Source organism: Pygocentrus nattereri, chromosome 22 (assembly GCF_015220715.1).
Source record: "Pygocentrus nattereri isolate fPygNat1 chromosome 22, fPygNat1.pri, whole genome shotgun sequence".
NCBI lineage: Eukaryota > Metazoa > Chordata > Actinopteri > Characiformes > Serrasalmidae > Pygocentrus > Pygocentrus nattereri.
In genome coordinates, this window is record NC_051232.1 from 7,651,515 (window position 1) to 7,667,552 (window position 16,038).

Genomic DNA, 16,038 nt, shown 5'->3' on the forward strand with positions numbered 1-16,038 from the left:
GAATCTCTAGTCATTTGGTCATGAGTCTGAGTTGAGTTTCTAATCTTTTGGCTGTGAATCTAAGTCGAGTCTCTAGTCGTTTAGACGCTAGCCTGAGTCAAGTCTCGAATCTTTTAGATGCTTGCCTGAGTCAAGTATCTAGTCTTTTGTGATTTAAAATGAGAAATTTTAGGTTTTTTTTTTTTATTTTAAAAATATTCATTTAAATTTAAATGATATTTTATTGATATATTTTGTTTCAGTAAATTCAGTAAAAACATCTGCCAAGTCGATTTCTGTTACAGAATGGACACTAGGTGGTCTGCAGAATATGTTTTTCCCCCCGGTGAGTTGAATTCAGTAAATAAATAGCAACCATGCAATAAAATTCAGAAGCTTTCTCTGCAGAGGTAGTTTTAACTTATTTTCACATAGAAAATGAACAAAACATGTCGTTGGACCAGGGCGCACAAACTTCTGCGTATGACCGTATATGTAGAAACAGTACATCTACGCATGTTTGTGTGCACATGCTGACCTCCAGTTCTTTCAGGCTGATGATCTCGATGCCCTGCTGCTGCGCTCGTGCTGTAAGCTTACTATCAAACTCCTCCATTAGAACAATGGTCTTAACGCTGTGTTCTCGGTCCAACACACAGTCTAGAACCATCCGTGCCTTTTCCACCACATCGCAGATCACTGTTGAGATCAGGGCTGAAGAAGAAAAGAGAGAGAGAAAGATTATTACAGTGACATTCAGTGTGGGGAAATACGTATTCAGACACTTTTGTTTATGTTATTTAACATAATTCCTCTCCATCCACCCTAAAGCATCTTGGAATTTTGCTCTGTTCCCACATACTTTAACTTCAACCATCATTCCAACCCCCTCTCCAAATGAACATTACTGGACTAAATGATTACAGACCAGTGGCCCTGACCACTGTAGTAATGAAGGTGTTTGAACACATGGTCCTAACTCACTTGAAGGCCATTACAAACCCTCTGCTGGATCCCCTGCATCTTTAAACATGGTACATTACAGTGCTTTTACATGTGTATTGCATTCCCACCGTTGTCTACGATGTATCTGATGGCCTCAGTGCCCAGTGTGTCATACAGAGGAACGGCCACCAGCGAGTAGGTGTAGCAGGCCAGCTCTGAAATGGTCCACTGTAACCACACCACGATAAAATCATTTAATACTGACTTTCACAAAACAGGTTCTAAAATGAAAGCCTTGCTCAAAGCTGCAGTAAAATACTCTATATACAACCTCAAGTCCGAAAACGTTGGGACAGTATGTGCCATCCCCATTAAAACAGAAGGTGATTAACAACATTTCTGGTCTACTAAAAGTGCTCCTTTCCCAACTTTTGTAGAACATGTTCATGAATTTCAGAATGAGTGTATATTGACAAAAAAACATGACGTTGATAATAAAGCATTAAATGTCATGGCTTTGTCCTGTTTTCGGGCAAATTACAAATCACTGCTTTCTATTTTAATTTGCATTTCACCCACTGTCCCAGCGTATTTAGAATGGGGTTTGTACAAACATATTCATCAAGTGAATTCTACAATAATGAATGCATCAAATCATTATACACTCTCTGTTCGATGAATAATCTTTAACCGTTAGCAAGTATGCCCTACTGTTGAAACTATATTGCTTGGAGAAACAATAGTTTATTGTGATTGCTATATATTGTAAATGAAATATGTTAAATTAATGCTTTATTGTAATATATTTTGGCACCGTTTATAAAAGCAATAAGCTTTGAGGCCATATATTACAGTGATTTTACCACAGTTATTCAGGTTTACTCTGCTTCACTTCGTGCCCAACAACATCCTATAACCCTGGTAAAATCACTGTTATACAGGGCTTCTCATGGTTTTTTGAAATTGCAGCAGATACAGATGTCTTTACCAGCACTTAAAGCGTCTGTAATGGACAGTTTGCAACATAATGAAGACTTAAGTGTTTTGCATTAATTGTAAAACGCTTTAGGAGACCTATATATCTTAAAATGAAGTTTATAGGGTTTTTTTTCTTTGTGCCTGAGTGCGTATGAATGTGTACAGTAGGTGTGGATACAGTAGGTTTGTACGGTAGGTGTGTGTACCTCAGGTCTGTTCTGGGCGAAGATGCCAATGTATTTGTCTCCTGCTTGACTGTGGCCTCTGTGGAGCAATGCTGAGCCGATCAATTCAGCTCTGTCTGCAACCTGCACACACACACACACACACACACACACACACACAAACGTCTGTGAGAAAATGAACCACACTTCTGGAGTGTACAGTTACAAGTTTACAGTTAAAATCACTAACAGTACTGGATTAACCAAAGTGTAAAGTTTATTAATAGATAATCGATAAAGTTATCGATTAACACAAGCATAACATTTATTATCAGATAATAAATGCTATTTAGTAATTAGATAATCTATAACACTTCTGGATCAACCCAAATGTAAAGTTTATAGGTAGATAATAAAATGTCTGAGTGAAGACAAGAATTATGTTTCTATGCAGATAATAATGTTTAAATCAACACTCTTTATGAATATGTTTCAGTATAGTGTCATATACTGCTGTATAAACATACAATGATCAGGCATAACATCATGACTATGGGGGTCCTGACCACTGAAGAACAGGGTAACAGAGTATCAGAGAAACAGATGGACTACAGTCTGTAACTGTAGAACTACAGAGTGCAGCTATACAGTAAGTGGAGCTGATAAAGTGGACAGTGAGTGGAGAAACGAGGTCATGATGAAACGAGGTTACGACTGATTGTGTATTTATTGAATAATAAGCCTTAATTTGAGAACATAAGGGAGTGCACCATTATCTGTAAGGATCAAAATCTGATGTGCCTGTTTTTGAGGATCTTGACTATTATAGCCTGAATACGCTGCAGTAACACAAAACCACTTGCCTCTTTATATGAGAGCCACTCGTACGGCTTGTTGGGTTTCCTTGATCCTAAACAAGGCCCATTGTCTGTGCAGGCAAACAATAAAAAAAAGATTATTATTGTTACTTTATTAGACATTTTTTCCAAAAACTACCATGTCTTCAACAGACACTTACTGGAAACTCTTAGTCCTCGTAAAAAGGCCTCGTACATCGTTCGTGCGTCGTCGTAGAAATGAGTCATGAGCTTGTTGCTGTCCAGCAGGATGGAGCGCCGAGCATACTCCCCGCCCTAAAGAGACAAACACAAAACACAGACTTTCTGGAATCTCTGAGAAATGAACTCATCTTCAATAAAATCTAGAAATGCCTAAAGCAAATAAAAGAGGAAGGATGGAACTAACAGGTTATTGAATCTACAGATAAAAGGATGTAGAAAGATCTAATACTTTACAGTAACTACATGAACAAGAAGTGTTCGTTCATTCATTCATCTTCTAAGCCACTTATCCTTCTGGGCCGCAGGGGGTGCTGGAGCAGTCATTGGGTGGAAGGCAGGAAATACCCTGGACAGGTCGCCAGTCCATCACAGGGCAGACAGATATATACAATCACACGCATATTCAAACCTAGGAGTGATTAAGCACGTCCAGGCAGCCTGCCTGCATGTCTGTTGACTGTGGGAGGAAACCCACACAGACATGGGGAGAACATGCAACCTCCACACAGAAAGAAGCCTGGTTACCCGGGCGGGGAACCGAACCCAGGCCCTTCTTGCAGTTACAGTTACATAGACGTACATGAAATATATACATTAATCACTAACAAGCACATAACGCAATGAATTAAAACCATGCTCAGAGGAGCTTACATACTTGTATACATCATGACTGCAATTGTATGCAAAAGTTTGTGCACCCCTGGACATTTATAATTTTTATTTGTAAGTAAAAATAAGTTCACGTGTGCTACAGAGAAGACACTGGACATTTCAACTTAAATCAATGGCTGTGTATGGCCTCACGCGAGTAGGTTACTGCTGGCTACTTTTTGCTATACAGAAAAAACCCTTAAAAAAGAGATACGTGAATCAAAAATATGATGACGGCGCATCAATGAAGCAGAAAAAGACAGCAAAGGAAAATACAGGGCAAAGGATCTGCAGTAGATCATCCGAAGGTGCCTCACATGCAGTAGTGAATCGCCAGGAGAGGCACATTCGCAGAAAAGCACCAAATATACAATATCAACCGGCCACTTTATTAAGTACACCACCTTGTATCTACACTCACTGTCGAATTTATCAGCTCCACTGACCATATAGTTTCACTTTGTACTTCTACAGTTACAGACTGTAGTCCATCTGTTTCTCTGATAATTTGCCACCCTGTTCTTCAGTGGTCAGGACCCCAACAGAGCATGTATTGTTTGGGCGGTGGGTCATTCTCAGCACTGCAGTGACACTGACGTGGTGGTGTGTTAGTGTGTGTTGTGCTGGTATGAGTGGACAGCGCTCATATAATACCTGCTCTGTGGTGGTCCTGTGGGGGTCCCAACCACTGAAGAACAGTGTAAAAAGAGCCTAACACACCACCACACCAACAAAAAAGCACACACAGGTGGGGTCATTCCCACTGTGACATGACCCTATCTCCCCACCCCCCCCCTCCACCTTGTATGCTCAGACAATGAAGGCTCACAAACAGTAACAGAATTCCAAATTCCTAGAAGGCAATAATGAAACTGCAGAGGATGAGGGGAGTCAGGGGAGAGATAGAGAGAGAGAGATAGAGAGAGAGAGAGAGAGAGAGAGAGAGAGAGAGGGGCCTGAGGTGTTGTGGTAAATTTAGACTGGCGGTTGCCAAGACTTTCTCTGGTGTCGCCATGGCAACTATGCATGCAAAGGCATTGCCATGAGCTTCTCCTTGTTTCCTCTTGTGTATGTAAGTGGTTGTAATGTCCCTATGATATCTAGAGCGCAGTAGCTTTCTTCAAAAGCGCTCCCGAAGCTATTCCTTATAAAAGAAAATGCTTTATAAAACACCATATAGGACACCACAGGGATATATAGTGAAACACCATATAGGGAACACCATGTAAACACTACCATAGGCAACATATAACATAAATATGTTATATATGTATATTTGTATAACATAAATGGTTCCTGATAACTACTTAGAACACTATTACGTATATCCTTACATTAGAAAATGAGGCGCACTATATAGAACACTATTAAAGAGAACAGAAATGGTCCCTAATCACTATTCCCTACATTAGAGCACTACCCCGGCCCGAAGGGGCGTATTAGCCGTTAACTTCACTTTCTGATGCACGATTTTAAATTTTCTTTTTTTTGACATTTGGATGTGGTATTGGAATCTTTATACCCATATCATGGTGTTAACATTGTGGACTAAAAGTCCTTACATTCAAAAATTTGTGTCAATATTTTTTAGTAGTAAAAAAGAATTTTACGTCAATATGGTGCAATGAAAATTGGCTATAATACAACAAGTCAGTAACCAGTCAAACAAAAGCAGGTAAAAGTCAGCTGACCAGTCAAACAAAAGCAGGTTAAAGTCTGTTGACGAGTCCGGACTAGCGCGAAACTGAGAACTGTTTGGCTCAGGGAAAAAAAGGACAGTGGAAGAGACACTACAAACCACTAATACCATCTTAAAGTCTATCCTGTAAGTAATTGGCAGCCAGTGTAAGTGTAGCGAGACTCTGGCAGCTGCATTTTGAATTGTCTGAAGCTGTTGGATTGTCTTTTTGGTCCAGTTAGGAGACCATTACAGTGATCCATCCTGCTAGCAATAAAGGTGTGAGATGATTTAGTCAGAAAACCTCTGACTTTGATGCTCTTAAAGACAGAGCAACCTGATTTAGTACCTGCTTTGACACGCCTGATAAATCTAAGGTCAGAGTCCATTAGATCTGCTTAAAAAGCTTCTTAATGCGAGTCACATCTCGATGTTCACCTGAAAGAGCCGACTCATTCACAAAGGACACGTCACTACAGTAGAGCACTGAGGAACCTAAAGGCTGAGTAGAGCTGCTACTGTATTTAAGTCGTGTCAGGATTATAAAAAGGAAACTAGAAGGATTCTGTTGGCTTTGTTTGGACACATCACACTCAAGCTCCCTCTCTCACATTCAGAGGAACAAAAATAACAGACAGGGCTGGAATGCAGGAGGGAGGAGGAGAATTAGGTCACATTCTATGGTAGAAACAGCTGCATGAGGGACATCCGTCTCCAACACGGGCACAGACATGCACACGTCCGTCCACACAAACACTCCCTTTCTTCCAAAGACAGGAAACTGAGCCATGGGACGTCATCACAGCAACAGCACAGCGCTGCTCTGTGAACATAAGCATTCAGCACTTAAAGTCAGATCATCTGCGGTGGAGGTAACATTCAGACATCCAGCTCTGATCTTCACTGTATACACTGTGATCAGCTCTCTGTTTGTCCTCCATTCACAGACACGACTGCTTCTTTCCGCTTTCCGTTTTCACAAGTCCGTGGAGATCGTGTGTAAAAGTGAGCCAACTAAGCACTTCAACATGTGAAAATCCCAAAACAGCACTGCATAATTTCTATTCCATCCTGATCCACAGGGTAGGAGGACTTTCTGCAGCATCTATGTCAGTTTATAGTTTGTGTTTAAATGAGCCCTTTTGACTTTAATATTCACCTGCAAGACCTGACAGAAGCCGAGAGATGAGACACACACAGACCTTTAATTCAGTGTTTTCACTCCAGGTTTGGAGCCTCTGCATGGTACAGTTTAGTGTTTCTCTGCTGTTCACACCTCATTCCACTCCAGAAGGGATTAATTAGCTAATAATATCAGGATTTTTAACCAGGAAACCAGTTATGCAGGGCAGGGGCTGCAGGACTGGAGCTGAACTCTGAACTAACTAGCAAACTTACAGAATCACGTTGGTCGATCAGTCTGATATTTAACATCTATGTTTCTCCATTCAAACCTCTTTTAAACCTCCAGAAACAGAGAGTAAAGTTATAGCGGCTGTTTGCAGCTCCGTTAGGGGGACAACTGTTCATCTCTCAGCTGATAACATTAACAAAAGTTCTCTAAAGGCCAGCATTGATCACATCTGTGTTAATTAGCTGATGTTGCCAGTTTTTTCTCCTCTTTATGCAACATCATGGGATCCTTTACCCACCTCAACATGAAGAGCTGGTGGGCTTCTGTGCTTTTACATGCTTTGAGAGACTCTCCAGAATAGTCATTTAACCAGGGGTATACAAACTTTTGCACACGATTGTAACTCTGTGAAGGGATGCTGCTGAAACTTTCATGCAAATAACCTCATGTGTGCTCACCTCAATCTCCACGGACTGCATGTCGAGGTCGCAGGGGGGCTTCAGCGCTTTGGGTCTGGTTGCATACCAGTAGGTGGTGATGGCGGCGAACCCTCCCATGCCCATGAGTATGTTGGTGGGCAAACTTCGCACATACTGCCTCATGTCGCCCAGGTCGGGCACCCGGAACTGCCGGATCAGATCCTGCGCCTGCATCGCTCGGCTGCCAGGAGAAGCTCCTTACAGGAAAAGACACTGGAGTCTGGAGAACGGAGAGAGCCAACAGCAGGGGATGTTTTTCAGACAACTGCAATAAAGGGACATACAGTGACGAGTCACAAGACACAAGGGTCATCAAAGCCCCTTTTATGTTGACCGGTCTCACTTATTAAACGGCCTGTATCTTACATTTTCTCTTTAATTTTATTTTCTCCCTGAATTCTGTACTAAAACCATTCATAATTCACTTGTACATGAATTCATCCTTTAGAATGAACCAAGCTGTGCACTTAAGACTAATATATCACTGCTGCTGAAGAAGGAAGAAGGAAAAAAGGAGAAGGAAAAAACATACTTTACTTTTAATGCAAGTCAATGGAACCAGAATTTTTTCGAAGTAATTTTGAGCCGTTTGTTTTGGTCCATTCTTCATGAAATGTACAGAAAACATAAAGAACAACAGGCTTTTTAAAATTATGTCAAAAACTGAAAAAATCAAGATACGAAGTTTTGTTTCCAACAGCAGTGGTAATATATATATATATATATATATATATATATATATATACTGTACTGTGCAAAGGGTTTAGGCAGGTGTGAAAAAATGCTGTAAACTACGAATGCTTTCAAACATATAAATAATGATTGTTTATTTTTATCAATTTACAAAATGCAAAGTGAGCGAACAAAAGAAAAATCTAAATCACATCAATACTTGATGTTACAACCTTTGCCTTCAAACCAGCATCAATTCTTCTAGGTACACTGGTAAAAAGTCAGGGATTTTGTAGGATTGTAGTCAGGTGTATGATCAACCAGTTATACCAAACAGGTGCTAATGCTCATCAATGTCATGTGTAGGTTGAAACAGTCATTAACTGAAACAGAAAAAGCTGTGTAGGAGGCTTAAAACTGGGTGAGGAACAGCCAAACTCTGCTACCAAGGTGCGGTTTTAGAAGACAGTTTCATGTCACAGGTCATACACTATGGCAAGACTGAGCACAGCAACAAGACACATGGTAGTTATACTGCATCAGGTCTCTCCCAGACAAATATTTCAAAGACTGCTGTTTCAAGATTTGTTGTTCAAGACACAGGTACACCCATCTACTGTCCGGAAAGCCAGAAGTGGTTTTCATGGGACAGTTGCAGCCAAAAAGCCATACCTCCAACATGGAAACAAGGCCAAGCGACTCAACTACGCATGAAAGCATAGGACCTGGGGTGCAGAAAAATGGCCCCAAATTTATTCTGCAGCAGAACAACGACCCCAAACATACAGCCAATGTCATTAAGAACTACCTTCAACTATCTTCGGCCCCCACAGAGCCCTGATCTCAACATCATTGAGTGTATCTGGGATAACATGAAGAGACAGAAGGATTTGAGGAAGCCTAGATCTGTGGTTAGTTCTCCAAGACGTTTGGAACAACCTACCAGCCGAGTTCCTTCAAAGCCTGAGTGCAAGTGTACCTAGAAGACTTGATGCTGTCTTGAAGGCAAAGGGTGGTCACACCAAATATTGTTATGATGTAGATTTTTCTTCTGTTCATTTACTGCATTTTGTTAATTGATGAAAATAAACTAACACTTCCATTTTTGAAAGCATTCTTAGTTTGCAGCATTTTGTCATACCTGCCAAGAACCTTTGCACAGTACTGTGTGTGTGTGTGTGTGTGTACATACATATATAAATAGATATTTATATATATTTATATATATTTTTTGTATTTAAATTCTATAAGGGGGCTACACACCTAGGATTTTCACTCACTTTCCACCTGTGTGAATGTGACAATAAATGTGATTTGATTTGATGTAAATGAGCTCTGTTCTGATTGGCTGCTCTTATACTGTGTCTAATTCATTTTGAGAACAGTTTGGTTTAAAACATATTTTCAGAATCCATTCACAGTGAGGGATACATGCAGGGCGTTGTGAGGCAAAATAGTCCCCAAAGAAAACTTTGTTTTTCATATTTAACACTGTTTTCCCTTCATCAACATTCCATTTAAAGCCCAGAAGACATGTGTAGGTTCACTGGTGGCTTTGGATAGTAAATAAAATGGCTCTATTTGTGTTGCAGTCATGATGACCTCTGGCTCCCATCACCACCACTGTAAAGAGTTACTACGTTTTTCTACATTTCATTCATTTTCTACCATTTCACATCAAACTACTCTGAATGACTTTGTTCAATCTCAACCACTGATTTAGGTTAAGAAGTCTATGGAATTCCCCTTTAAGGCAAAACCTACAGCAACAAAAGAGCCATTCTGACTGGTTTAAAGACCTGGTTTAAAACGTTATCCGCTGGTTGAGTAATCCGACTGCTGTGTGAAGTATCCAGCTGGCCTGCCAGGTGGTGTCGTGTTTAATGTCACAAGGGACGTGACTAAGAAAAGTAAGTGGGAGTAGTGGACAGTGGTGCTCTGGAGGTCCAGTGTGGCTAACGCTGTTATTGTGTGTTCCCTGCACTAACTAATGAGTTCAATCAGGAAAAACACAAGGGAGTATGGAAGCTCGCAGGCCTTGAGGGGAAACACACATGCAGTGGTTTCTCTCTTGTCGATGACAAAGAACAGCACAGCAAGACCAGCACCTGCACTTATAGAAGTCAGAGATTGAAGCTGATTTTTCAAGATGAGATTCTTCACAAATTCATATTACAGATGCAAATTTTATCTTAATTAAAGAATTTTATCTTTTCTTACAGCATCTCATCTCCAGTTAGGTAATCTTAACTCACTCAAAGTCAACAATCAACTGTCATGTCTGTTACCTAGCAACCGACTATACGCACACAGCTGAAACATAAACACATAATCAAGCTAGTTAGCCAGAGAGCTAACGTTAGCCAAGGTTACTGAGATAAAAAAAGGCCAAACTAAAGACACTCCACAGTTTCGGTCTCCATTTCCCAAAGGCTGAGCGCACTAACGTTACTCCTCCTAATAAACAGACACACGTTCACCCTCCTCATTATTCACCACCATCACTGTAATATTTCATCAACATTAACACAGGAAGGTGATCAGAGGGGCGGTGGAGTTCGAGTCGGCAGCGTCTGAGAAACGCAGAGTTAGAAAATAAAAACATCTCCCAGTGAAAGCCGTGTTTTACAGTAGAAATAAATGGAGCTCATTATGCTGGTAGTGAACTACGGTGCCTGACTCAGTCGCCCAAAAACCAGAGAAACAGGCCTTAAACAGAAGTTAGGACCCTGTTGGGGTTCATTCTAGTTAGGGGATTAGTCTAGTTAGGATGTTTGTGTGATGCGGTTTTCTGATCTGGAGTTAATGATGAGATTATGAAGGTAGGAGCTATTATTCTGGGATACTGTCCGAAATTCAATCCTAACTAAAGTTGTCTAACTAAACAGTTTTAATTTTCTGTAATATGGCCCCAGAACGCTTTGTGAATACGGGCCCTGATATGTCAAATCTCCTGCTCATCCAAGGCCAAAGCGCAGTAAGAAATCATACTGAATGGATAGCTAAACTAGCTAAACTAGCTAAACAGGCTGAACACCATGCTTACAACACTGAAATGTCACATATCAGAACTAAAAGCTCTCAAAGTAACACTTTTCTATGCAAAAAATGCAGCCTGAACACAACCTTAGGCCAAAAGCCATTAACCCTTATTTTTTGTTTACATCGTCCAGCTAACTAAGAAACACTGCTTTGTGAAATTCAGTATAAGCATTAATGCTGAAAGATGGGCCTAGAGATGCTGACTAATGTTGGGCTTTTCTCTCTGAGGTATCAGAGGCTTCTGTAAATAACCCACGACCGGTCGAGATGACCCACATGACCTCACTCACACCCTTGGCACCCGCCCGAAAGAACAAGTAAACTCCAGTACTGAGAATGCTGTGTGCACACGAGCATCTACAGCAGCTCTTTTGTGTATTTAAAGGGACCCTTTCGTTTACATGTCGCTGTTGTTGCATCAAAACCTCACATCTCCAAAATGGAAACTTTACAGGAGACAGAAAAAACTCACTTCACTTTTAATGGAAGTCAATGGAACCAGACTTTTTTCCAAACACTTTTGGGCCGTTTCTTTTGGTCCATTCATCATGAAATTTACACACAACGTAAACAGCAACAGGAGATTTCAGATTATGTCAAAGTCAAAACAGCAAAAATCGTTTTTTAAAAGGTCGTGCTGATCTTTATCAGAATACTGCACCTGCACAAACACACACAAACACACACACTCTGCGGTGACCCTGCCCTTCACCTGACCCAGCACATACGCATGCACACACACACACCTCTACACGCTAACCTCACCTCCCCCCACAAACACACACACACACACACACACACACACACACACACACACACACACACACAACACACACTCGTGACTGGGCTAAAGATAGAGTTCAGCTATATTCGAGGGTGAAATGAAGCCACAGTCACACTGGGCTGGTCTCAGTACTTACAGGCCGTATGAGAAACAGCGCAGAGAGAGGAACGACAGGTTCTCCAGCGCGAGGCCGTTCAGTGCGCCTCTCTGAGGGTCTGAGGGGCTGCGAGACGTGAACAGCAGTGGTAGGACGTAGAGCAGAGGTCCTAAGAATAGCAGAGCAACACCCACTCAAACAGCAGCTCCCCCACACTTTTCTCTCTCTCTTTTTTTTCTTCTCTCTCTAACCCTCACTTTCTCCTTTTCTTTTTCTTCTCTCTCTCTCTTATTTCTTTTTCTTCTCTCTCCTTTTCTTTTTCTTCTCTCTTTCTCTTTTTTCTTCTCTCTCTCCCCCTCTCTTTCTCCTTTTCTTTTTCTTCTCTCTCTCTTTTTTCTTTTTCTTCTCTCTCTTTCTCCTTTTCTTTTTCTTCTCTTTCTCTTTTTTCTTCTCTCTCTCCCCCTCTCTTTCTCCTTTTCTTTTTCTTCTCTCTCTCTTTTTTCTTTTTCTTCTCTCTCTTTCTCCTTTTCTTTTTCTTGCCTCTCTCTCCCCCTCTCCCTCTTTTGCTTTTTTCTCCCTCCTTTCCCTCTTGCTTCTTTCTTCCTCTCTCTCTCTCTCTTTGTCTCTTCCTCTTTGCTTTGTCTTTCCCTCTCTTTTGCTTATTCTTTGTCTCTCTCCTTCTGTATCTGCCCCTCTTTCCCTCTTCTCTCTCTCTCTGGCCCAGTTCAGACTGAGTGCATGTTCAGAGGAGGGTGAATCAATATGAGCCCTGTAAGAGTGTGTATCAATCTGTGCGTGTGTGTGCGTGTGTGTGTGTGTGTGCGTGTCTGATATGTTTCTAAAGATCTGAGTGATCCTGGTGTTCCTGTTCTTATCTAACACCCCCCCCCCCCACACACACACACACACAGCCGCCCCCCCCCCAATCAGAGCATAGCTCTGTGTGTGTGTGTATGTGTGTGTGCGAATGCCAGCAGAGCGAGGTGTAGCTGATAGTAGTGTGAGCAGATGAAGCTCTAATGAGGGAAGAGACGAGTGTGAGATATTGACAGTACTGATCACACACACACACACACAAAACACACACACACACTCTGTTACTAGGTGAATTTCACTCTGAAGCAGGAGAGACTTAGCGAGATTATCATCTTGGCTCCTTTAAACCTTCTAATCCAACACTCAGATCCTCACAGTGGCACATTACACCAGTTAAGCAGTTAGCATTTGGCTTAGCACACTTGGCTAGGCGGCTTCATGTGCATCATGCGCATTAGAGTTGCACTGAAATTCTGGGCTGATATGATAATCCACTCATAATTGACACTGGAAGTGCAGTGACTGTAACACTGAAGATGTTACAGCTGATTTATTATACATAGCCATGATACTGTAAACATCTGCCTGATCACACAAATTCAAAGACTATATTTGCAGAATATCATCTCAATAACATCGGCCCAAAGCCGGATACGCTGCCTGAGACGCTGTTTGACAGTAGTTTTGAGAAGCTTTTGGCTTAAAACTAGTTACTATTCACGGTGGAGGGATATCCATCCTCCAGGGTGTGGCGAGGCAAAACAGTCCCCAAACAAAGCCTTATGTTTTCAGAACTACCGCTACCATCATCAACATACCACTGTTGCCAAAACAAAACCTTGGATCTCCAAAATGGTAATGGAAAAAAGCGACTTTACTTTTAATGTAAGTCAATGGAACCAAACATTCTTTCAAGTAATTTTGGGCCGTTTCTTTTGGTCCATTCATCATGAAATTTACACACGAGGTGAAGGGCAAGAGGCATTTTCACATTATTTCAAAAACTGAAAAACGTCAAAAAGGGAGACGAGGTTTGGTCCAGAAAACACATGCCTCTATAAAGGCATGTGTAAATTCACTGGTGGTTCTGGATTGTAAATAATATGAATATAGTCTTATCACAAAAACTGTGTATCAACAAGTTTCTCTACAATGAATCGTTTCACATCAGATCACTCAGAATTACTTTGTTTGCATTATGAATTATAGCTACAAAGTAAGATATCAGTTGTAATTTTTATCTGTAATTCCAATATTAGACCAACAACAATCATATTCCTGTTATTATTTACAAGAGAAAAGTATATTGTTCTGATATATGTGATCTCTGATTCACACTCTAGCTTATATGAATATCTGGAAACAGGAAACATGGTAAAAGGGGTTAGATGTGTACCCAGTTAGCTAAATTTGACATGGTTTGTTCTGGCCCAGTATAAGGCTGCGTCCTCGGCCCAGAGCTGGCCCAACTCTGCTACTGACCCACAAGGTTCATGCTAGTTGGCCCACAGTAAAACCTTTTGCAGCTGTATGGCAGCTGGCCCTATTCTGACTCGCATGCCAAGTCAACTCGGGAACAATGTCCGAATCGGTCTAGAACTGTCTGCTATCTGAGGTCGTCTACAGGGAAACAAAGGGCATCAAAAACAGACCTGTCTTTTTCCACTGGCCTGCACTGAAGAGTCCAGTTTTATAGTTTTATGGTACCTGATCAAGATACCAGCAGGACCTAATGATACTTCAGGGAGTTCTCCTCCATTTTGCTAACACCTGCAACAGTAGCAAACAACAAATTAGCGATTTTGTCACTTTTCTAGGTTGAGATGAAGTCAGCGAGCACCATTACATCACCAGTAAGAGCGTGAGAAAGTGAAGTAGAGATGTACTTTGAAGTGTTGACTGCTTTTTTTCGAATGAACACTTTGTAAAGAGCTCAGTAAGGCTAAGAAGCTTCTCTGCCTTGTGGTATCTGTTCTTATCAGTTTAATATCTGATCCGTCTTCTATATGAGGACTACATATTAAATTGATTTTTAGGACAGGGAGACGGAACAGGGGCTTGCGCCATCCGCTCTACGCATCGAACTGGTATCGCAGTAACTCCGGGAATGGTGCACCATCTCTTCCATGGGCTGGAGGTTAGGGAACCGGCCCTGTGACCGGAAGGTTGCTGGTTCGATGCCCTCGGCTGACAGTCCATGACTGAAGTGCCCTTGAGCAAGACACCTAACCCCCAACTGCTCCCCGGGTGCCGTGGATTGGGCTGCCCACTGCTCTGGGCAGGTGTGCTCACCAACCCCCTAGTGTGTGTGTTCACTAGTGTGCATGTATGTGGGTGTTTCAAAGCACGGATGGGTTAAATGCAGAGGTCTGATAACACAGTGACAAATGGTTGTATGTTCTATTCTAACACTATTAGCCTTGGAGCTAAACTCTGCAGAACAAGCGTTTAGGCTCAGCTTGGCTCTATACGTGATTCTGCGTAACTGTATACATCTTTGTGAGAATCTGTGCTGAATATCACAGACAATAAGTTAAGCTAACTAGCAAGCAAAGGAGCTAATTAGCCAAAGTGCCTGCTGCCACAAAACGAGCAAAACGACAAATGAATCATTACCTGCTGTAATAGGCCACGGTTCTAGCCGTCTCTCAAGCAGGCATAAAGTGAAGTAAAGCTAGAACCGTAAGTTCTATTGGTTCCGGTTTCATCTTTTTTAATGGGCAGGGGGAACAGTGTCGCTAGTGGACTGATATTTGCTATACTTGGTTGCTGTGCTGCCAAAGTATGACACACAGTCAGATTAAACACCACACACCACTCACAACAGACAGGTAACAGGTGGAAAGACTGTCCAGAGAAGCAAGTGACCAGCAGCAATGGAAGAATCTAGAACGTGACGTCGGCTGACAGCTGCGGTGTGTGTGTGTGTGTGTGTGTTCGAGTGTGTAAGCCTGATACGTTCGTTCAGCCACGTCTCCACAGGGCAAACGTCTGCCGCTCCATTCCTTTCCTTTCAGCGTTTTAGTTCATCCTTCCACCTCTGTCTCCCTGTCCCTGTCCCTCCCCCCGCTCGTATAGGTCTGATATCAGGGTTACATGAGGCCTGTGTGACCGAATACACCAGGCAGATGTTAGTCTCTTCTTAACCCAGTCTCACGGGGACAGACGTGCTCTCATACTGCAAATGTTTGGGCACAACCGTGAGAAATTCTGGGCTAAATGCAGCTGGGAAGAAACGGAGAATGGCCATTCGAAATCAATCCAATGCCTCCTGTACCCTGGTTCTGTGAAGGAAGATTTTTTTGTTCATCAAGGTACTAACAATGTAAATGTTCCCT

General features: G+C 41.8%; 1 protein-coding gene and 1 pseudogene across 3 annotated transcripts in view; one reads left to right on the top strand and one right to left on the bottom strand.

The window, feature by feature from the left end:
* Positions 1-16,038, bottom strand: part of acsl1a (acyl-CoA synthetase long chain family member 1a) — a 70,849-nt gene that overhangs the window by 43,915 nt on the left and 10,896 nt on the right. For 2 of the 3 annotated variants that reach the window (XM_037532975.1, XM_037532977.1), the window contains exons 1-7: positions 11,924-12,164; positions 7,269-7,509; positions 3,085-3,199; positions 2,930-2,994; positions 2,109-2,210; positions 1,053-1,152; positions 518-693 (exon numbers count right to left, since the gene is read on the bottom strand). In XM_037532975.1, the coding sequence (XP_037388872.1) occupies positions 518-693; positions 1,053-1,152; positions 2,109-2,210; positions 2,930-2,994; positions 3,085-3,199; positions 7,269-7,463 (753 nt within the window). In that variant the 5' untranslated portion in view covers positions 7,464-7,509; positions 11,924-12,164. Of the gene's footprint in view, positions 1-517; positions 694-1,052; positions 1,153-2,108; positions 2,211-2,929; positions 2,995-3,084; positions 3,200-7,268; positions 7,510-11,923; positions 12,165-16,038 lie in introns of those variants that run through there. The other variant, XM_037532976.1, reaches the window with a different exon arrangement.
* Positions 14,652-14,821, top strand: LOC119262118 (annotated as a pseudogene).